Here is a 23,547-nt window from a genome sequence, read left to right as displayed (position 1 = left end):
TTTCTAGTGGCTACTATAGGGACAGTGTTGTTCTTACTCAGTAAATAGATGACTTTGTGATGTCAGGAAAATTACTTTTATTCTTTAGGATTTCTGTTTCCATCAGTAAAATGAAGGGTTCAAATTTGCTTATCTTCTCACAACTAAATGTGGTCTCTTCCACGTATGAGGGAGCCTTCTGAGGTGCTCTGAATAACCCATGTCCATCTGGGTGATGCTTTCATGGATAATATTGTGTAAAAATTCATCAAACTGTACAGTTAAGGTTAATACAGTTTATAAAGTCTGCATTGTATGTGAATAAACATTTTTTAAAAAGGTCACTTCCAGTTTTTTTGATTCGATGCCCTTTGCTAAAAATCACTCTGATGTAAATGTAAGGTGTGAACAATGCCTAACAGCCTCTCTGTCTTCTTCCCACTAGGATGTGTCTAGTCCGAATGAAGCAGGAAGGCCGGAGTGGGAAATATATGTGTCGTATCATAGTTCATTTTATGTGGGAAGATGTTGAGCAGCGTGGCAGAGTCATGGGGGTAAGTGCTGGATGTCAGATCTGGATCTGGACAACTCTGGTGAGGGATTGCCTGACTGGAGTGTGGGGTTTTATCTGTTTTAGAGTGGCCTTGCTTTGGATTTCTGTGAAATGCTGCCTTATGTCTAGAGGCATTTCAGCTGGTGTTACTTTTCTACCTCTATTGAGACTGACACACTATAGATACATTATGTGTTTATACATGTTATTGTGGTTTATCAGTGTGAGGACATCCTGGGTATGGAGAAGAGGTTACACGTCCCAAATCATGGTGATAGAAGGGATGGAATGGGTAAAGAAGGGAATCAAATACTAATCCAGTTTAAGGACACTTTGCTTTTGATACTAATGTAATATGTGAACCAGTTCTGATATAAAAATCATGTTATAAATATTTCAGTTCTTGCACTATTCTCAGGAGCTGAAAAAGCAAGCTCCTCGATCACTAGCAACATAAAAAACTTCAGCAGAATATCCACTGAAAACATACATCAGTACATTTAATAATTAGCCTTAGAAAGGAGAGTATATGATATATATGTCACCAGGAGTATGATGACAGTAGAAGAATGAAACCAAAACATTGGGATACTATTCATTATATAAACAGTAATTTTGTCTATTTTTGTCTCCATACTTGATCATAGCCAAAAGACTGAGAAGCAATTATGTTTTATCTCTAGACCTTTAATTTTTAGTAGTTCCTTGTTATTTCCTAATTTGTTATCTTCCAGCTTGGGAGAACCATCTGACTGGGTCACAAAATGGCTTAATTTATTAGAAAAGTCACATATGCTCATAGAATAAAAACAAGCAGTAGAAAGTGCTTAATGTAAAAAACAAGTGTATTTTTCTTATTTCAATTCCCCATAAGTAACCACAGGTCAGAATTGATGTATATTTTTCTAGTATTTTCTATACAAATACAAATATATAAATGTATATTCTTTTAACATGACACAGGTGGGCTTATACTATGTACTCTATTCTGAGTCTTGGCTTTTTTCACTAATATGTATTAAAAATGTTTTTACTTACACTTGTTTTTTAAATTCAAAATGTGTTAACTAAGGCTAAAATTTCTTTAATCATCAATCTCAATCCTGGCCATTTATCTCTTTCCAAGAAATAACCACCATTTCCATTTTGGTGTGTATCTTTTTTTTTTTTTTTAATTTAAAAAAAAATGTTTTTTAGTTATAGGTGAACACAATATCTTTATTTTTATGTGGTGCTGAGGATCCAACCCAGTGCCTCACGCATATGCTAGGCAAGCGCTGTACCTCTGATCCACAACCCCAGCCCTGGCGTGTATCTTTTAAAACTCTTTCCTATGCTATCTATAGAAAATATGTAGTGTGTTTTCTTTATGTACTTATATGCAACTTTCTTTCCATGCTTCATGTTTTACTTTTATTTATTGTGACTATCTTCACACATTCTTATGCTATTGTCTGTTGGCATTTGTGTTTATTCTGTGTGTAAAATTGTAGTCTTTGAGACTACATCATGGAGGGGATGGTTGCCTCTTAGGAACCTGGGTTGAGGGATTTTTCAGATTCTTATATGTCTTTGAAGGAGCTGCATCTATAGGAAGCTTGGCAAACATGGGTTTGCTTAAGTATTTTCATTGACATTTACATGGCATTCCTTCATCATCATCATCATCATTATCATCATTTTTGAAATCAGTATTGAACTTTCTTTGTAATTGTCTCTAGTTCCATTTTCATTTTTCTCACTGTTGAGCTTGTCAGCTCTCTTGGCTGTTGAGTGAAATCAGCAACCTTTAAGCTATTCATGCAGCTGACTGTTCCACATGCCCTCAAGTTCTCAGTATGCAGTTCTGTGGCAACACACAGCATCCCATTTAATGATGACCAGTGATACCCTCTGGTCAGCCAAAGCCTTGGCTCACTGCCAGCCACTTGGTCACGCAGTAGCTCTTCTATTAGTGAACTTGTTTTTCTTATCACTGTTGACTAAACTCTGCTGGAAGTTGGGCCACTGGAGCCATGTGGGTCACAGCTGTCCCATCCTGAATAGCTTAGTAAGCCATAAATTGCTGACTCCTGGACCACAGGAATATTTTCATTGTCCCCCACTTCCATGAATTTCCTTTCACATCTCTATCATAATATTCAACATTTCGAGCCCTCCTGTGTTATTTTTGTGTAATCTCCCTTCTATTTAACTGTAGGCTTTATAAAAGCAGGAAGCTGTCTTGTTCAGTTTTTTGCTTACATAATAAACATTGATTGAATATTTGTCAGAATGAGTCAGTAAATTGAACTTCTGCCTCTGGAATTCTGGTTTTTGTTTTTGTTTTTTTGGTTTAGGGATTGAACTCAGGGGCACTTGACCACTGAGCCACATCCCCAGCCCTACTTTGTATTTTATTTAGAGACAGGGTCTCACTGAGTTGCTTAACCCCTCACTTTTGCTGAGGCTGGCTTTAAACTCGTGATTCTCCTGCCTCAGCCTCCCGAGCCGCTGGGAGCCGCTGGGATTACAGGTGTGCACCACTGTGCCCAGCTTGGAATTCTGTTTCAAAGTCACCTTATTTATCAGATAAATCATGCCTGATTTACTAGTCTCTGGTCCATTTGTACATCAGTGCAGTCCTACAGGAATTAGTGTGCCCCTATTTTATCCAGCCTTTTTTTTTTCCCCCTATTTGCTGCCCTGAAAGGAAGTGTTTTAGATCAGTGTTCCTCAGACTTTAATGTGTCTATCTATAGTTTACCTGAGGATCTTATTAAAATTAAGATACATATTCTGATTCAGTAGGTTTGGGGATGGGGTCAGAGAAGTGATTTTTTTTTTTTTTTGTACTGGGAATTGAACCCAGGGGCACTCAACCACTGATCTGTACACCCTATCCTTTTAAAAAATTTTGAGGCAGGAGTTTGCTACATCACTGAATCCTCCTGCCTTAGCCTCCAGAGTTGCTGGGATTATAGGCATGTACCACCATGCTAAGAATCTACATTTCTAAAAAGCTTCCAGGTCATGCTAATGTTGCTAATGATGCAGGATAGGGGAGGAGGTAGCCACACTTTGAATAGCAAGGTAGTAGGTGATTCCTATAGTACAGGTTCTTAAACTGCCTTCATGAAGAGAAATGCCCAAGCTCTGATTTAATTATAAAGACTATAAGTAAAAGACAATGATTTAAGAATAATAGAGATTTGGAAGAGTTGAGGAATTACTCTTATTGCTTTTCTATTATAATTGACTTGATCCCGCCCTTTCCAACCTCATGGTATAAAGAGACCCCTTTGTATAGCAAGACATTAGTACATTAACCATGTCTGAGTTGTGTATGTGTAGAGGGAATCTCAGGCTTCTGTGAGCATACAACTGGAAGAAATGGGACATGTGGCTGGAGAAAAGTAGTAGGTAACATGGAGCCAGTCTGGCCTGGTACTCACCCAGACTGGTAAGTCTTTCCTCTTTGTATCTTCTGTGCCTCATTTCTTCATTAAAAAAAAGCACCAGGTGGTGATGGGTCTGACTACATGATTTCCAAGTTTCTTTTCAGCTTTGAAAACCTATGATTTGTAGGTGGTAATTTGCAAATCTATCTGTGTTATTTGGCATCTCAGTTATACCTCTGTAAGAAAACTCAGATAACAAGTAAAATTTATAAAACAGATCAATATAGTGGTGATTTTTCTCATGTGAAAGAATTCTTAGAGGCCATTACTTTGAGTGGGTTGGTGTGGGTAAGATCAAGAACCATGAAAGCCAATGGCAAACTAATGAATCAGAAATTTGAATCAACAACTCCTTTGGAATTAGAATTCCAATCAAGAACTCCTTTGACATTAGAGCTCTCATTTCATATAGGTGGGAGAACTGTCATTTTACCAAAGTTTTCTTTTTACCAGCTTTTTAGGAGCCCAACGATTGCAAAAATGGGGCAGACTCATATATCATCAGTGAAGCTGGTATAAAAAGCAAGTGTTAAATTTGAGGTTTCAAAAATCACATCAATAATTTAGAGTGTTCTGACTTTAAAAAAAATATTATTTGGGATTTAAACATATAAATTAGCTGTGGAAATAAAGTTCATTATATCACCTCATCTGGTCTTGTTTTATTTCATTAACTGGTTCTTAAAAACCTTTGTGAGCTGAGTTGCAGCTGAAGAGGTTGGAGACCATTTTTCCTTGGGCCCTTGCCGCACTCCTGAGTGTTGGTAAGAGTAAGAACTAAGACTTGACACAGCTGTAAAAACAGACAGCGCCTTTGGCCTCAGCACTTTCTCCTAGTGCAGGCAGATTTTAGATGTAAATTTCACTCTCTGCTTCTCTCTACTAATGAAGTAAGTTTCTTTTGCTGGGTTTGCAGCCAGGTGTGTCCAGTCTTGTGGCTAACCGGGGCGCTTTACTTAATTTTTCCATTTGTGACATTTCAACCAAACTTAAAAAACAAACATAAAAATTAGCTCAAGGCAGTGGCTCAAAGTGTTAATGGTAACCTTAGGCTGACTAAATGACTTCCTCTCAGTTCTGCTCTGCCAGACATCTCCACCTTGTGGCTTACAATGAACAGGTTTAAGCTTTCCAAGCCAGGGAGGCAGAGGTGGGAAGGGGTGGGAGTAAGCTGTACTTCAGAAATTACAGTTCATCCTATCTGGACCTTGGCATGCCAGTTGCCTCAGCAAGACTTCAGATGATTTCTTGATAGTAGTATGACAGAATAAGAATAAGCCTACTTCTTTCATCACCTGGTCTCCTGCTCTCACCATAGCAGAGCTGCTTGATGGAATGGTGCAGAGGGAAAGGTGGTAAAGCTGTGGGCTAAACTGGACTCCTTTGTTAACTTCTGCCTCAGAACCAGTGTTTCACATTGCAAGGTTCTCAGTGATCACACTCCAGACCATCTCTCCAAACTCATTTCCCCTAGTTCTTGAACCTTAAATATGTGAAACTTTCTAGCACATGTGCCTGGCACTTAGCACTCAGTGACCATCACATTCCATCCTTGCTTTCATATACTCTTCCCTCTGGCCAGGCCGAATGTCTTGCCGTTCTTGTTTTGCATCTTTCTTCATTTGGTGCATACACCTAGACTGCCCTAACGCTCCAGCCCCAATGCCTTCACCAAACTGGAAACCAGTCCCAGTTTTCCTTAGCTGCAAATACGTAATAATTTTCATGTACCTTTCCTCAGGCACTTATTCTATTTTGTATCATGATCACTCATGTATGTTGACAGACTTCCAGGTAAATTCCTGGGGACAGGATCATATGTCCCTCTTTGTATTCTCCAAAGTACCTATAATTGCCTCTTGTCTGGGCTGAATGGGTACCCAGTAAATATCTAAAGAATGAAAGAAAACAGCTTTGGAAGCCCAGAATAAGTATTGAAAAAAATGGTTCAGGGAAATATCCTTTTTATTCTGAAGATATTTGTTTGCCGTGTTAGTCTTAAAAATTGGAAGAAAAAGAAATGGGAAAACATTTCCCTTACCGGCAATTTTGCTGTCCCCCCACCCCATGCTTTCCCATTTTCTGATGGAATTATTTCATTCTAAGGAAAAAAAAAAAAGAAAAAGAAAGTTTAGCTAGGCATAGTGGAGCATGCCTGAAACCTTAGTTACTCTGTAGGCAGAGACAAGACAATTGCAAATTTGAGGCCAGCCTGGGCAAATAAAAAGGATCAAAATAAAAAGGATCCCAGCAGCTCAGGAGGCTAAGGCAGGAAGATTGCATGTTCAAAGCCAACCTCAGCAACTTAGTGAGGCTCTAAGCAACTCAGTGAGACCCTGTCTCTAAAAAAAATATTAAAAATGGCTGGGGATGTGGTCAATGATTAAATGCCCCTGGGTTTAACCTCCTGTACCAAATAAAGAAATTAATTAATTAACTAATTAAAAGGATTGGGGATATAGCTCAATGGTAGAATGCCCTGGGTTCAGTCTCAAATACTGAGAAAAAGTTTATAAATATATGTATTTCTTTTTCTTTTCTTTTTCTTTTTCTTTTTTTTTTTTTTAAAGAGAGGGGAGAGAGAGAGAGAGAGAGAGAGAGAGAATTTTTTAAAATATTTATTTATTTTTTTTAGTTTTTGGCGGACACAACATCTTTCTTTGTATTCAGTGTTGAGGATCGAACCCGGGCCGCATGCATGCCAGGTGAGCGCGCTACCGCTTGAGCCACATCCCCAAACCTATAGCATGTATTTCTAAACTAGGAGGCTTTTAAATCTTAACAAAGGCTTTAGTTTTTGTGAAAATTTCCTTCAAAGTCTCCAAAACTCCCTCCCATTTCCTCCCCCATAAAATTCTTTGAGCAGTATTGTGCGCGTGTGCGCACACACACACACGCACACACACACACAGATCGTCAACAAAACTTTTACCATGAAGTACAAATTTTGCTATCTCTAGGTCCGAATTGAAACTCATTGTCAAAGATATTTTTGCTGTGCTGGGGATTGAACCAGAGCCTTGCTCACTCTAGGCAAAAAGATATTTGTTTTAAAGACAAGGACTGTGATAAAGGTGTAGTTTTTAGGTCCATATGTATGAACTGTGTCAGTGTAAAGAAAGAACAATCCTTTGGGCTCAAGGCCATGAAAATAAGAATGTGTTTGTTCTCAGATATCAATAGTTCTTTTGAAAGTTTTAAATGGCCTGAATGGTTGGAGTGGATACTCAGGAGAGAGAAAGCTAAATTTTTAGAAGGCAGAGTAATTCCATTTGGGAATTGGCTCATGAATTTAAGCTGAGTCCAACTGAAGATGTACCTCTAGTGGATGCATTCCTTTCTCTACACAAGTTTCCTATCCCCAGGCCTTAAGACGTGACAAGAGAGCATGGAGTAGATATTTAAGCAGTTTCCTGACTGACCAGGAGCCTGGGTGCATGCAGCTGGGTTGCTAGTCTGATGGCTCAATCGCCTGTCCTTGTGAGTGGCTTGCTGGACTCCTTCCTTTAGGGACGTGACCCTGAAAGAGAAGTGATAAGCTCTTGTATATTTGAAATCAACCAAAGCATGAAACTCCCCATGCTCTTGATTATGTATCTCATGGCCCGTTTTTACCTTCAGTTGTAGTGAGTTCCTGAAGTCGACTTTGTCTTTTTATGTCTACAGAACCTGAAATGGAACTTTGCACATTCTAGGTGTTTAGTAGATGTTTCTTAACTGAATGAATAAATTAATGAATTTAATTCTCTTTTGGTGTCTTCATTTTGTCTCAGAGAATTTTTCAGTCCCCTAGCTGCCTTGGGGCACTCACACTTTCCATAATGCCCCACCTTAAAAACTCCTCTTGCTGAGTGTTCCCAGTTCAGCTCATTCTTTCAGAACAAGTTACATCTTCTTCCCTTCCTGTTCCTTTTGCCTTCCTTCTCTGTGGGTGTCTAGATTTGTGTTGACATTTTTAGTTTCATGACCATAAGATAACTTAGAGCTGAATGCATGGGAATGGGGCCCACAGCCTAAACCATTTTCCATTTTACCTTTCAGGGGTCACTAATGTATCTCTCAAATTTCACTCAAGAGGCAGGGGACAAATAGCTCCATAAAACTGTTCTTTTTGTCTCACTTCTGATGTCACTGGCAATCCAGTCCCCAAGCTGTAATGCTTAAAACTATTCTCAACTCCTGCCTCATCCTCTGCATCCACTTGGCCTTGCAGTTCTCTGTTAAAAATATCTCCAGATTTTTTCCTCTCCTCTGTTCCATTGCTATACTTTAATCATCTCTCCTTTATTGTAAGTAGCTTCTAAATGAATTTCTGGTCATTCCTCACTCTAGGGAACCCTCCCACCATATAACTGACAGATTTCCTAAATCTCGTCCAATCATGCCCTTCTCATTTTGGAAACATCCGAGGACTCTCATTACATATTAGGACAAAATTTAAACTTCTTGGCAATGTATATAGAATGTATATAGAATCCTTTGTAGATATATGAGAATGTGCTGTAGGGGTAGAATATTTTAATATCTGCAAGTTATCTTCAAGTGGTTTAACAAAACAAAATGGGTGAATGGACATACAGAGATGAAGCAGCTGTCACAATATATTAATGATCATGAATCTAAAGATTAAACATGTTTTTGTTATATTGCTCTTATATCTTTTTTAAAAATTAGAGTAAAAAGAAGTAGTCACGCTCTGATTCCAGTCCACCTTTCTAGTCTAATTTCTAACAAACTGTTACCATCCCACCCCGAGAGAAAAATATTTGCATGTATGCACACACAAAAACATTGCACTAATTTTAGAATTTTATTGATGCGTGGTGTGCCATATTGATTTGTACTTCTAGGCTTTTTTTTTTTTTTTTTTAAAGAGAGAGTGAGAGAGAGAGAGAGAATTTTAATATTTACTTTTTAGTTATCGGCAGACACAACATCTTTGCTTTGTACGTGGTGCTGAGGATCGAACCCGGGCCGCACGCATGCCAGGCGAGCGCGCTACCACTTGAGCTACATCCCCAGCCCTGTACTTCTAGGCTTTTGTTTATGCTGTTCCCTCTGTCTAAAGTGATCTTATCCCATCTCCTCTGCTCATGGTGCTGTTGGACACAGCTAGATAGTGTCTCCTCCAAGACACTTCCCATCACTTGCCAATAATGATAGTATATTTGCCACTCTTCCCTCTGTATTGCTACAACACTCTGTACAGACTTCTGAGATAACAATGTACTGTGGTGCTCTGTAATTACTGGTTTATGTAGGTCACTTGCATTGGATAGGATAAGGATCCTGGGTAAAGATTAAGTTTTAACTTCTGTTTTATGCAGCATGAGTAATATAATTACTACTTAGTTACTACTTAGTTACATAGGTACTTGGCTTCTGCTCTTAGCTTTCAGCTAGCACTATCTCCCTAATACTGACTTAATGAACCATCTTTTCTGATCACGCCTGCATTCAATGTCTATGACCCTCCTTTTCCCCACAAAAAATATGGAGGGGCTGGAGTTGTAGCTCAGTAGTAGAGCACTTTCCTAGCATGCATGAAGCACTGGGTTTGATTCTTAGCACCACATATAAATAAATAACAATAAAGGCCCATTGACAACTAAAATATATATATATATATGTATATATATGTATATATATATATATATTTTTTTAAGTGGATTTTTCTCTTCTTGCTCTGACTTATGGGTTCTTGGCTCTTTAGTTACATTTCTAATCTACTTTATAGGGTAAAAGAACCTTAGAATGTTACACTGCAAGCCTCAGAGAGTCTCTAATTCAGTGATTCTCAAGAGGTGAAAAGATTGCACAGGTGTATACATTTTGAAAAGAAGATGTTTGATACATATCTCTAATTAGGAATCATAGATCTGGGTCTACTCCTGTTTCTTTGTTGAGGATATAGAGGCCCAGAGAAGTTCATTGGTTTGCCCTGGGTCCTACAGTTAGAAAACAGCAGAATGAGGACCACAGCTGGGACATGCCAGTTTCTAGTTCTCCATGATACCATCCCCCAAATGCAGCTTTCTCTCATTCCTTATTACCAAAGACTTCCAGAGACTAAAAGACAGCTCTTGAATCTGGAGACATTCCATTTCTTAGGTTCCATCCCAAACCTGAGGTCTCTCTCTCTCTCTCTCTCTTTTTTTTAAGACTCTCGAATCCAATATGGCAAAGGTTTCCTACTCAACAGGACTAATAGAGATTAAGGGGAGAAAAAGACAAGAATGCTGACAATGTTCTGAATTTGTTTTCTTTTCCAGCATAGAGTCTGATGAATGTCTCCACATCATATGAATTTGCCTTAGTTGATTTTACAGTTATTTTTCAGAGACTCCTTGGTTGTGTTTTTTTAAGAGTAGGGGAATACTAAGACTGAATACCGGGAGTGGAGGGGTTGGGCCAGGAGACGAACAAAGACGGTATTATACTGTGCACTGCAAAAGCTTATAAATGAATTCAGGAGACACCTAGATGTGTTTCTAGAGGAGGGAATGGGGGTGGGGTATGGTGGAAAGGCAGAAAGGTGGGATTAAGATAAATTAAAATGGGGCCAGTTTGTTGGATAAGGGGGCAGCCTCTTCCTGTTCCCACTATTGCTTCAGATTTCTCATTTTTCGTGGTTCAGAAGTTAAAACTTAATCTTTACCAGGTACCTCATGATCCCCCTCCCAGCCCTCCCTCTCTTACTTAGCAAAAGAAATTAATTTTAAGGCTATTCCAGCATGGCATAGCAGTGTTTATTACTTAAGTGCTATATCTGTTGCATGTTCCTGAGGAATCTTAGACTTAAAATTGGAAAGGAACCTTGAAATGATCTGATTTGGAGATTCTCAAATTGTGGTCCTCAATATCAGCAGCCTCAATATCACTTGGGAATTTGTTAAGAATGCAAATTCTGGGATTGCATGCTGGACTGCTGAATCAGAAACTTTGCAGATAGGATCCAGTAATTTTTTTTTTTTAAACAAATCTTCCAGTTTGAGAATCACTGCTCATCATCTGACCCTATATTTTTGTTGTTGTTTTCCCCTGTGGTACTGGGGATTGAAACCAGGGGTGCTCCACCACTCACCTATATCCTCAGTCCTTTTCATTTTTTATTTTTGAAACAAGGTCCCACTGAGTTGTTGAGGCTGATCTCAAATTTGTGATCCTCTTACTTCAGCCTTTCAAATTGCTGGTACTTCAGGCAAGCATGCGCCTTGATGCCTGGCTGATTGTATCCTTTAACAGATGGTGAAGCTGGGAGAGACCAGTATAAATTAGAAACTGACAGAAGAGAACTCTGGTCTTCTGGGCCAGCTGTTACAGGAGGAGCAGGGTATGAGCATGCAGTAATGCCACGTGAAAATTGGGAATGTCAACTTAATGCAGAATAGAGTTCTCTGATAGTAAGAGCTAACATTTACTGAGTGGTTTCTCTTTGCCACACACTTTATAAGCACCATTTAACATTTACCACATCTTATAACATTCATACCTGCAAGATAGATAGCATTTGAGATAGATAGTACTTCTATCCTCATTTGATAGGTGATGAAGTTAAGGCTCAGAGAGATTAGTATATTTGTTTCCTTTAGCACCTGTAACAGATTACCACAAACATGGCTTAAAACAGAAAAAGATATATTCTCCTATAGTGCTGGAGGCAAAGATCAATACACTGGACTGCAGTCAAATCATGGCAGGGTTGTGCTTCTTCTGGGGGCTCTAGGGGAAAATCTGTTTTTGCCCCTTCCAGCTTAGTGACTGCTGACGTTCCTTGACTTGTGGCTATATCGCTGTAATCTCTGCCTCCATATTTTTCTGTCTGGGTCAAATCTCCCTCTGCCTCTTTCTTGTAAGAATATATATGATTGCAATATAGGGCTCACCAAGATAATTCAGGCTAGTCTTCATATCGGTAGTCAAGTGTTCTTTCAGTCTCCCTCTAACTTCCATAATACATGTCACATAGCGCTGAACCTGTTGATCCTTAAGTCTGTCCTAGATCTTCCAGTTTGAGTGTTAGTTCCTAGAGGACAGAGATTCCATTTTTCCAATTTAAAAAATTAAGAGACTGTTGTGGTGCATGCCTATAATCCCAGCAACTCGGGAGGATGAGGCAGGAGGATTGCAAGTTCAAGGGCAGCCTGAGCAATTTAGCAAGTCTCTCAGCAACAAATGAGACCCTGTCTCAAAAAAAATAATAAAAAGGGCTGAGGATATGGCTCAGTGATAAAGCTTCTCTGGGTTCAACCTCTAGTACCAAAGTAAAATAAAGTAAAAAATTAAGATATAGTTCACTATAGCATAATATTTGCCAGGTACAGTGAATGCACACTTGTAATCTCAGTGACTTGGAAGGCTGAGGCTAGAGGCTCATAAATTTAAGGCCATCTTGGGCAACTTATCAAGACCCTGTCTCAAAAAGTTAAAAAGGGCTGCTGATGTAGCTCAGTGGTAGAATGCCCTGTGTTCAATCCCCAGTACCTGCCCCCAAACAAAACAAAACAAAACCACACACCATACTATTCACCATTTTAGTAAATTCACAGTGTTACACTGCCCTCACCACTATCTAATTCCAGAGCTTTTTTTTTTTTTTTCCCTTTGTGGTATTAGGGATGAACTCAGGGACTCTTCCATGCAAGCAAGCACTCTACCCCTAAGCTACTCCCCCAGCCCATTCCAGAACATTTTTATCACCTCAGAAACAAACCCTGAATACATTAACGTCATTGCTCATCCCCCCCTCCCCAGCCCCTGGAAACCAGGATCTTACTTTGCCTCTCTATGAATTTACCTATTCTGGACATTTTATATAAATGGAATGATATAATAAGCAGCCTTTTAGTTTTGGCTCTGTTTAGTTAACATACTGTTTTCAAGGTTCATCCCTATTATAGCATATTTCAGTATTTCATTCCTTTTTATGGATAGTCTATTGTCTGGATGTATCACATTTTATTAAGTATTGGACACTGGAGTTTTTTCTACTTTTTAGCTTTATGAATAATGCTATTATGAACATTGACATACGGTTTTCATCTGAACATATGTGTTCAGGTCTCTTGGGGATTGCTGGGTCCTATGGTGACTATATGTTAGCTTTTTTGAGGAACTCAGATATTGTATCTTTTATCAAGTGATTTGGATTCCTAGGATGATATCCAAAGTTCATTTGCTTATAATGAAGTAACAGTTTCACAATATATAGTTGTAATCCCATTTCTTATTCTGCCAGCAAATAAACATTTACACCCACCATTTCAGACTGTAATAAGAAAGGACAGTGTGGTATAATGGAAGGAATTCTGGCCAGCCTGGCTACTCTATGGGTGAGCTTGAATAAGTCAGATCCCCTCATCTCTCTGGGGAGGTGAGTTAGATGATTTCTACATTCTCTTCCAGACTTAACATTTTGTAACTCTGTGAAAGTCTGAAAAGCTAGCCTTGTGTTAAATCCCAGAGCTTGTGTTCTGTTTTTTTAGCAGTTCATCATTCTCTGGCTGATTTCTGTTCCCAGACACAAACAAGGTTTTATCCATCTAACCGTTCATTTTATTGTGGACCTGCTAACTTCCAGGTACTATGCTAAGCACTAGAGATACAAGGATGGCTGAGATATTATCCCTGACTCCCAGGTCAAGTAGGAGAAGACAAATGTATGAACAGATAATTATGATATTAAGGAATTATAATGTTTTAAAATTTGCTAAGAATGCCCAGAGGAGAATAGCTCAGGATAGGTGACATTTAGGTTGGATATTTCTGGTAAAGTGGGTGTTTGCTAGACTAGAAGAGCTTTCCAGATAGGACCAGTGTGGATAAAGCCACAGAGTGGTATGAGAGGGCAGAGAACTTTTGGATTCATTTAGTGACTTTTTCCCTTTTCCTGCAATGGTGAAAGCAAATTTTCTTTAAAGTACTGGCCTAATATGGATCTTCTTCCATGTTGTTTTGTTTTGTTTTAAGGCACTTCAAGCCTTTAGCTCAATTTCTGAGTACAGAGGTTCATTGAATGGTTGAGGAACCTTGGTTAAGATTTGGGTTTCTTTGTAGCACAAGCTCACTTTGGGTTCCTGCAGATGCCCTCTTATCCCTCTAAGGGTTTCAGTTATATAAAAATATTAGCAATGTAGAATTCTACAATATGATTGGCACAGCCCAAACTAAATTTCTAAATTTGACTAGAAATATATGGAAGGCTTTGTGTTTCAACCACCCCTTCCCAGCCCCCTAGCCTTCATGAGGGGTCATTGTACAGCTCTTTCCATGGTCACTGTTCTCTTCCCTTTTACTGGAGGGCAAAACTAGGGCAGAGAAATAATTTTTATTCACTTCTGAAAGGTTACAGTAATAAAGAAACTCTTGTTAACATCAGAGAACATTGCAGCCAAGAGTTTTCACAGTCTGGCATTGTTTATTTTACATGTAATTTGGAACCTTCTGCACTCTTAAAATATTGGCACAAAAATGTTTTAACTCTTGCAGTACTTTACTGTAGGCAGCAGAATTGTGGTGTCAGAGGGGCAGCAGGACTCTTGAGAGCCATTTTCCCTGTTTCTTTGGGAGAAATGGTAGAAGTGTGTGTGTGTGTGTGTGTGTGTGTGTGTGTGTATGCATGAATACACATTCACTCTCAGGTATGTGTGCCTCTCTGCATTGAACATTAAGAACTTTATCTTCCGGATGTGGTGGCACATGCTTGCAATCCCAGCTGCTCAGGAGGCTGAGATAGGAGGATCACAAGTTCAAAGTCAGCCTCCACAACTTAGTGAGGCCTGAAGCAACTTAGTGAGATCCTGTCCCAAAATAAAATATAATAAGAGCCTCTAGGTTCAATTCCCAGTTCCAAAAAAAAAAAAAAAAAACATTATCTGTCCTGATGAATTTACATGCTTTTCTTCATTAAACTATAAGAATGGTGTAATAGTCCTGCTTTCCTTTTTGCCATGATGGTCAGAAAGTACAGAACTCCCTTATTTAGATATTTTGATAGAATTATTCATTATCTTCTTTCTTGCACATGCACATTTTATTAATTAATTAAAACTCTTTAATTTGACTTTTATTTTGGTTGAGATGCATTCTTTGTATGAGCCATACTCTGTGTCAGGTATTTTGCAGACATCATCTTATTTAGTCCTTACAGGTTATCTTGAGATATAGTTGAGTGTGTCCCAAGTTTACAGATTAGGAGAGGCAACTGGCAGAGAAGTTAAAGCCCTTGCCTGTGGCCACTATAGGAAGTCACAAAGCCAGATCTGAATGGTTTTAAGACCTATGCCCTTCTGGCCATCAGATACACTTTTTAAAAAAAAAAAAAATTTTTTTTTAGTTGTCAGTGGACCTTTATTTTTATTTATATGTGGTGCTGAGAATCAAACCCAGTGCCTCACACATGCTGGACAAGCACTCTACCACTGAGATACAACCCCAGCCCACTTGAATACACTTTTTGTTTAAGTCAATTTAAACCTTTTTTTAAAAAAAGAATCTTTTCTCATAATACCGTTATTTTATTTAATTATTTTTATGTGGTGCTGAGGATTGAACCCAGTGCCTCACATGTGCTAGGCAAGCACTCTACCACTGAGATACAGCTCTGCCCCCCTCCCTTTTTAAGTAGGGAGCATTTAAGGAATAATGAATGAGCAAATAATGAAGTAGCCTATCCATTGATAGGAGTGAGTCACTTATGTTAAATGAGATAATTAGTAGCTTGCTCCATCAAAGGGTTTTTGTTGTTGTTTTCTTAGGTTGAAATTAAGATTTAGAAACAATTACCAAAGGATGCCATGAGTTAAAAGCTAGAATAGAAATTCAGCTTCCCTAGTTCCAGGTTCAACTTTGCTTCCAGAGTTTGGAGGACCTTCTCCTTCCCCCATCTGTCTGAAATTCTGTGGGCTTAAAATAGAACTGTTTATTAACCTGGCCCTTGCTGAGACCAGGCATTCCCCAGGGCTGGCCATGTTCTCTGTAACCTGTCTGGCCCGGGGACTATAGCCTGTTACCTCTTAGACTCTCCTTCTTCTAAGTCTGGAACTTTCTCCCTTGGCCTCCACAATGGAATTATGGCAAAATAAGCAGAGAAATACCACCATCAGGTGAGGTCTGCAGAACTGTCACCAAGGTGTGCCCTTCTTCAGGGATCTCTAGCAGAGGGCTCCTTCTCCTGTAGGAGTTGTCTCTGAGCAAAGGATACTGGCCACCATGCCTGTTCCTGTAGGCTGTAGATCTTCTGTTAAAGTCAGTCAGAGGATCCCGAACCTTTGGGTTCTGTTCTGTTTTCATTCCCCATCAAAGGAACAAAGAGGGCTCAGGACTTTTCTGCTCTTTGCCCTTTTAGAAAGCACACCTGCTATTTGCTTCTTGACCTTCAGAAACTGTCTGTATTGAAGAATCCAGATTAGTAATGCATATGCAATTCTGTACCAGGGAAACGGGCCAAAATCTAGTGAAGACCCTTGTGTGTTTCTGCTGTTTACCTCTCAGGTAAGGAAATGCTGTCCAGAAGCCAGCTTCCAGTTTCCCAAGCAGTCACCTCCCATCATATGGACTTCGCAGCCAGAGAGACCTGGGTTCTTATCCTACCTCTGCCACAACATGGCCTTGAGACCCTGGGCAAATCTCTTCACCTCTCTTCACCTCTCCTTATCTCTATGACTTAGCATAGTGCCTAGCATATATTAGGCACTGATAAATAAGTCCCAAAGCACTGTATATAGACCTTTCCAAAAGCACCTTGCGTACACATTAAAGGTGTATTATAGTCTTCCCTTGTGCCCCATTGAACTCTGGATTTCTGGAGGATGGAGACCATGTCTTCTTTGTATCTCCTGATCACCCTGGCTGGGTCTTCTGGTCAGCCTAGCTGCACTCAGTTGATGTTGGCCTGATCCATTAGAATGACTTGGGCAGAGCAGGGTGGATGTGAATGTTTTAGTTTCTCCATCTGTATGTAAGGAAATAGTAACTCCTTATTTTGGAGCCTTTGAGGACACTTTAAAATGCTACGTGTGAAGTGTTTGGAGCCCTTCGAAAGGAGGGTACTGGGGAAATTAATGGTGTTTTTGCTGTTCTTGGGAAAGCCCTTTGTGGTTCCCAGTGAATAAATTATTTGGAGTGAGTTTTCTAACACCTCCTACTCTGCCCTGTTCACTGTGGCTTTTTTTTTTTTTTTTTTTAATAACTGTCTACTGTAATGCTTCTTTGCTTATGACTTATAAAGATATATATTTTTGGTGTTGGACTTTTGACCCTTTTCTGCTCCCAGGAGAGACATTTCTATCAGAATAATAAAAGGTGTAAACTGTGTATTGCTCTTTTTTTTAGGCTGTGGGCAGTTTAGCTGCTGGGGTTAAGAATCAGCAGACTTGTGGTTTGTATGTGGCTATTAGGGGGAGAAAAAGATGATTCCCACTGAGTCCTCAGTGGCCTTCTAAGCGTCCCCCACTCCACTCCTCCTCAACCCTGCTCCATGTCCTTTTGCTAAGATTTTTTTGATTTTAAATGCACCCTGTTGTCTTTAGTACTTTGAATACAGATATTTATGGCGATTTCCTTTCTCTTTCAAAGACAGAAGGTGTTTATGTCTATTATGCTTTAGGTCCCAAAGTGACCTGCCAAAGAAGAGCCTCCTTCTTTGAAGGGTTCATCTAGCTCCTTTCTCATCCGTCAGGCGTGGTGATGCAGAGCAGTGGTGTGCGTGGGGACCTGCTTCCCTTATAGTCCCTGATACCCTACACCATCATAAAAGGCTCACTGTTAACCTTCTCTGTGCATTTTTTGCCTGGGGATACAGAGGGGACCAAAATATGATCTTATTCTCCAGAATTTTATAGTAAAGCCTCCAGTAAGTATCCCTTGTTCTGTTCCTGAGTGGTGTGTACTACCTCATGTCAGGGCTTGCTGCCTTTTAGCAGCAGTGGGCTCCCAATCTGTCCCCACATTTCTATACCCTTCATAGCACTGGGCAGTGCTCATCTTAGGGACCTCAATGGCATAGGGCAATAACACTAAATTACCACCTATCTTTCTACGTATTTTATTGATTTATTTTACTTCTTGTGTGCCCTCCTCCCCTTTCTAGAACTATCTCTTTACTGTTATAGCCTCAACTCCTAGAACAGTGCTCAATCCAGGAACAGCATGGAATATACATTTAATGAAGGCATTATGGAATATTTCTTTTAGGTTCAGTAGCAACATTAATTTGTATGGCTCTTTTAAGGATTGTTTTATTTATTCATTTATTTATTCAAGGAACATTTTTGTCCCACACCATTTAGTGCTAATCCCTAAATACTATTGGTTTCATATACCAGAGAGATTTTACAGGACTTGCAATCTAGTTTATGCCAAGAAGAGAAATGTGTGGCATCTTTCCTAGGTTCAGATCCAACCTAAATAAATTAACAGGTAAGATATGAGTTCAACTGCTGTTTTGATTTGCTTTTGCTGCAGGCTTCCTAGATAAGCTATCCCACAGCAGGGCCGAATGTGATGGGAGGAGAGGGCAGAAGAGTAGGCAAGATCCCCAGGTGCTGAGGAGAGGACGGAGACTTCCAACTCCACCTCCAAGTGGAGGAGTGGGTTGGCTTCATTACTTCCTTTCTAAGGCAGTGTCACAGTGTGATTGAGTGTTCATGCACAAAAGCCAGACTGGGATTTGGATCCCATGCCAGCCCTGTGTCCTTAGACAAGGTACCTAATTTCTGTGCCTCAGTTTCCTCTCCATAAAATAGGGCTGTCTACCCACTTCAGCATTGTGAGGGTTAAAGGAGTTTCTACACATGAGGCTCTTTCAGCACTGCCTGAAAGTTAGGTAGATACTTAGTACTGTTATTCATTTTATTAATGTTAAGCATTTTTCCTCACATGTTATTATAAAAAGAAAAAGGAAAGGCAATTTTGCATAGTTTTGATGGGAAAAACTGAAGCTCAGAGTGATTTTTCTTCTAGAATCACAAGGTGGGGGAACTGCTCCTGGGCCTGAACTTAGATTCTAGCCCATTTTTTAGACCCAAGTTGGGACTTGAATACAGACCACTAAAGAGAGCTCTCTAATAGCCACCACATTTTAGCTGATTTTTTCTCTTTCCCTTGGATAAAATACCCTTTAAGCAGAATTTTACTGGGGGAAAAAAAAAAAGCCCAAAAATAAATAAATAAATAAAGAGAGAATTACTCTTAGGCATGGGGATAAGGCCAAGCATTAGTTTTATTTTATGGATATCTGAACCTCACTCCTTGCCTCACTGTGGGGTTCCTCTCCACTCAGGTAGGAATGATCCTATCACTTCTGCCAGGATCCAGTTCATTCATTCCTAGGATACTTCTACAGAACTCTTCAACTGAATGGCAAGTCTATTTGAGCCTTAAAAGAATATTGCCCCTGCATTCAGGAGGCTGAAGCAGGAGAATCACTTGAACCCAGGAGTTCAGGACAGTCTTGAAGAAACCTGAAACCCTGTCTCAGACAAACAGAGTTGGACTAGGTATCAGAATACCTTGTTTCTGTGGACATATTGAAACCATTTATTATCTGAGTGATCTCTGGACAAGTCACTGGCCTCTCTACAGCTTGGAGCCACCTTCTGCTCAGATTACAATGGGGCAGTCTTTTGAAAATTGTACTCCTCTGAATGGTAGGCAGTAAGGATACAGCAATGAAGATAACCATCCTGTGGTAAACAATGGAAATGTCTGCTTTACTATTTCTTTGGGCTGTATACTTTGGTCTGCCTACTGTGCCTCAGTGGGGTCATCAGTTAACTTGTGTGATTTGTTTCATTAGGGTGACTGCCACTCTTCTATTTCCCACTGCTGGAAAAGGAGAAGGCAGGGCTGTGGAATGAAGAGGCTAGGAACCTCTATGTGGTAAGGGGTTAGATTTTGTATCTATTTTAGGATTGATGAGTAGAAAAGGATGTTGGAGCCAATGATCTCATTGTTACCTTTAAGTCCTCTATGTTGTTTAGGTCCTCAGCATCCATGACAAGTGATATAACCTTGGCTCATTAGGAAAGAACTCATTCACTTATTGATTATTTTCCTCTGTTGGCTCATATGTCTATGCATTTGAGATGGCCAGGAGTGATGGGGAACAAGCATCCTGTAGTTTTCCACTGTACCCAGTCTGCCTACATTTAATAGAAAAATCATTAAAACAGCAAAGTTGTGCCTGCAGCTTTTCTGCACTTGTAAATGCAATCACAAGGCCCAGGGTGCAATTAGGAGCCTACTAATGTCTCTGGAAACTTGAGTTTGTCTACATCTTCTCAGTGCCAGTGATCAGACCTCATGGCTTCAGGTAGAATGCAGAGAACCCAGAGAAATGACATCTCCTGACATGTAGTGAATAAATTATTGGAAAGGAAGCTCAGGCTCCTAGACCCTGGTGTGCTGTACCCTTGCTCCCCCAGAGACGCCTGCCGAGCTCAAGCTAAATATACATCTTGCTCATATTACATCTTGTCCAAGTAAAATTTTCCATTACCACCACATAGAAGACATTAGGGGCACAGTGATTGCTAAAACTCTGTAAGACTGGTTGTCTACACTAAGTGCTGCCAGGGTCAGAAAGTCATCAGTATACAATTGCATATAATTGTTTCGTTCTTTCTTCAACTTATGTTTCTTTTTCTCTTTTCACTTTCTTCAGTGAGTTCTGATCATGTGCAAGTCACCAGCGTCACCTTTCTTTCTCTTCCTCCATTTGATAACCCAACCCTGTTGATCCTGCTCTAGACATTTCTCTTGAATGTACTCCTCCTTCTTTACTCCCATTGCTGCTTACATTGACTGTTCCTTACTGATTGTCACCTAGATTATTGCACAGCCTCCCTGGGGTTCCTGCCTCTATCCTTCCTCCAGCACTGGGGTCCATAGGATTACTTTTCAAAGGTAAATCTGCCTATGAGCATTTTTATGCTTAGAGCCCTTCCTGTCTTTCCTTCATGTGGCATTTAGGGGCACTTAGAGATAACACAGTCTGCCTCTTGGGCTCTGCCTTCTACTTTGTCCACCATGAGCTCTTAGCTAAGAATTTTTCTCTGAAAATGTCATACCATTCCTTTCTCTGTGGCTCTTTATACCACTCTTTCTGAACATACCTGTTCTCCCTCTAATACACAGTATAAGGCATGCTACCTCTTCTCTGAAGCCTTTCAGTTTTCACACCATTGCCTTTTTTTACATGGTGTACTAGGTATGACTTCTACCTGAGATCAGGAACTCTTTGAGGACAAGTATTTTATTCATCATTTTACCTCCAGTAATACTGCAATGCCTAGAATACGGCAAGCACTCAATACATGCTTATTAAATATGCAAGAAATGTAGAATCTGTACTCAGACAACTGGTAGTCTAGTGAGATAAAGAAATTAGTTCTGGTACTACTATGAAGAATTGGTAAATATTGAAAGAGAGGCTCTGATATACACAGAGTTAAGTCTTGGATTGAAATACCTGTTTGAGAAGAATCATTTGTAGTAATTTTCTTTTATTATGGTAAAATATACATTACAGTATCTATCATTTTCACTATTTATAAATGTACAATTTAATGGCATTAAGTACATTCACACTGCTGTAGAACCATTATCACTATCTTTATCTAAAACCTTTCATCATCCCCAACAAAAACTCTACCCATTAAATAATGACTCCCCATTCTCCCTGTCCTCAGCTCCAGGTACTCTGTTTTCTTTCTGTCTCTATGAATTTGCCTAACTTAAATATCTCATATAAGTAGAATCACACACTATTTGTCCTTCTATGTTTGACTTATTTCACTAAGTATAAGTTTTCAAAGTCCATCCATGATATATCAAAGTTTTTATTGGCTGGGTAATATTCCATCATAGGATTATACCACATTTTGTTGATCTATTCATCTGTCAATGGATACTCGGGTTGTTTCCACTTTTTGGCTGTTATGAATAATGCTGCTGTGAACATTGGTGCCCAAGTATCTATTCCAGAGCCTGCTTGTATTCCTTTTGGATGTATGTTTAAGAGCAGTGGGGCTTGGGTTGTGGCTAGTCAGGCAAGCGCTGTACTACTGAGCCACAACTCCAACACCACTTCTCTACTCTTAAACATACATCCAAAAAGAATACAAGCAGGCTCTGGAATAGATACTTGGGCACCAGTGTTCACAGCAGCATTATTGGGTTTGATCCTAAGCATCACATAAAAATAAATTGATAAAATAAAGGTATTGTGTCCAAGTAGTATTGCTGGGTCATAGAGTACATCTGTGTTTCACCTTTTGAGAAACTGCCAAACTGTTTTCTAAAATGGCTGCACCATTTTATATTCCCTCCAGCAACAAATGAGGGTTCCAACTTTTCTGTATCTATGCCAGCACTTATTTTCCTTTTTTAATTTTTAAATTATAGCCATCCTTGTTGTGTGAATGGAATTGTCTTTTGCTTACATTTCAGGTAATTGTCTTACTTGGTTCTACCCTCATTATTGGCATTAGTAATCACTAACAAGTTAAATTGTTTTCACTTTCCAAATCTTATATTTCACAATAGAAAACCAAACCCTAATTGAAAATTTCATGCACTATTACTTGTTAGCAGACCATTAGCCCTTTCTGAAACTTGAATAGAAAGACACTCCTTAGAAAGCTTCCTGTTATTCTTCCTCAGCATTTGTTATAGAGCAGACTGGGATGAAAGGTCAATTGTTTGATGTTTAACTGGTTTACTTTTGAGAGTTAGTTGACTGTCATCTGGTTAGAGTGAGCCTGACAGTTGTGAAGTTTCTGCTCCGTTCAGCTGGAAGCTTTCCTCTTCTGTATGAGTGAGTGAGCATGTTGATATCAAGTCTAGGACTCTAGCAGGTGATAGTAATGTAACTAGAGGTGACTTTGAAACATATTTCAGTGGAAGAGATTGATTTGAAAAGGGTGTGAGGTTTCAAAGGCCAAGTGAAGACAGACACATGATGGAAACTGGGCCTCTTGAGCCAGAGTAGTGTTGTGTTTGAAAACTAGGGAAGCAGCACAGCACGTACCCTGACTTACTCAGCCACTTTTGAAATTCTTATACTCGGGGAGCTTTCTTGAAGACTGAAAGTGCATGGATTTTCACTACCAGAAGTGATTACTGCAAAAACATTGACTTGTTCTATTGGTGTGTGCTGAGCAACATGCTATCTCAGCCCTCAAGAAGCTCATAGTCTAATTTGGTGGAAGGTGGGGAGTTGTCAAGCTTCTAAACAGATTGTTAAAGTAGCACAGTGATTGTTCCTGTCTGCCAACCAAATACCTTATTTTTCAGGATGTTATCAGGCTCTGGAGATTTTGAATGCATAAATCCCAAGCAACAAAACTGGAATTTTGGGACTGGGGTTGAGGCTCAAGTGGTAGAGCACTCGCTTAGCACCTGTGAGGCACTGGGTTCGATCCTCAGCACCACATAAAAATAAAATAAAGCTATTGTATCCACCTAAACAACTAAAAAATGAAAATTTAAAAAAAAATACTGGAATTTTCAAGATAAGCAAATAAGAAGGGACTTCTTTTTTATAGAAAGCATGTCATAGCAAGCTTCCTTATA

The 23,547-nt window shown here is 39.5% G+C and overlaps 1 protein-coding gene across 2 annotated transcripts in view; it reads left to right on the top strand.

Moving 5' to 3' along the window:
* The window catches only part of Uqcc1 (ubiquinol-cytochrome c reductase complex assembly factor 1), a 90,231-nt gene that overhangs the window by 49,650 nt on the left and 17,034 nt on the right, over positions 1-23,547 (top strand). For both annotated transcript variants that reach the window (XM_076851743.1, XM_076851744.1), the window contains exon 7: positions 425-533. In XM_076851743.1, the coding sequence (XP_076707858.1) occupies positions 425-533 (109 nt within the window). The remainder of the gene's footprint in view (positions 1-424; positions 534-23,547) is intronic.

This window comes from Callospermophilus lateralis, chromosome 3 (assembly GCF_048772815.1).
Source record: "Callospermophilus lateralis isolate mCalLat2 chromosome 3, mCalLat2.hap1, whole genome shotgun sequence".
Taxonomy (NCBI): domain Eukaryota; kingdom Metazoa; phylum Chordata; class Mammalia; order Rodentia; family Sciuridae; genus Callospermophilus; species Callospermophilus lateralis.
This window is presented reverse-complemented; position numbering and strand designations above follow the sequence as displayed.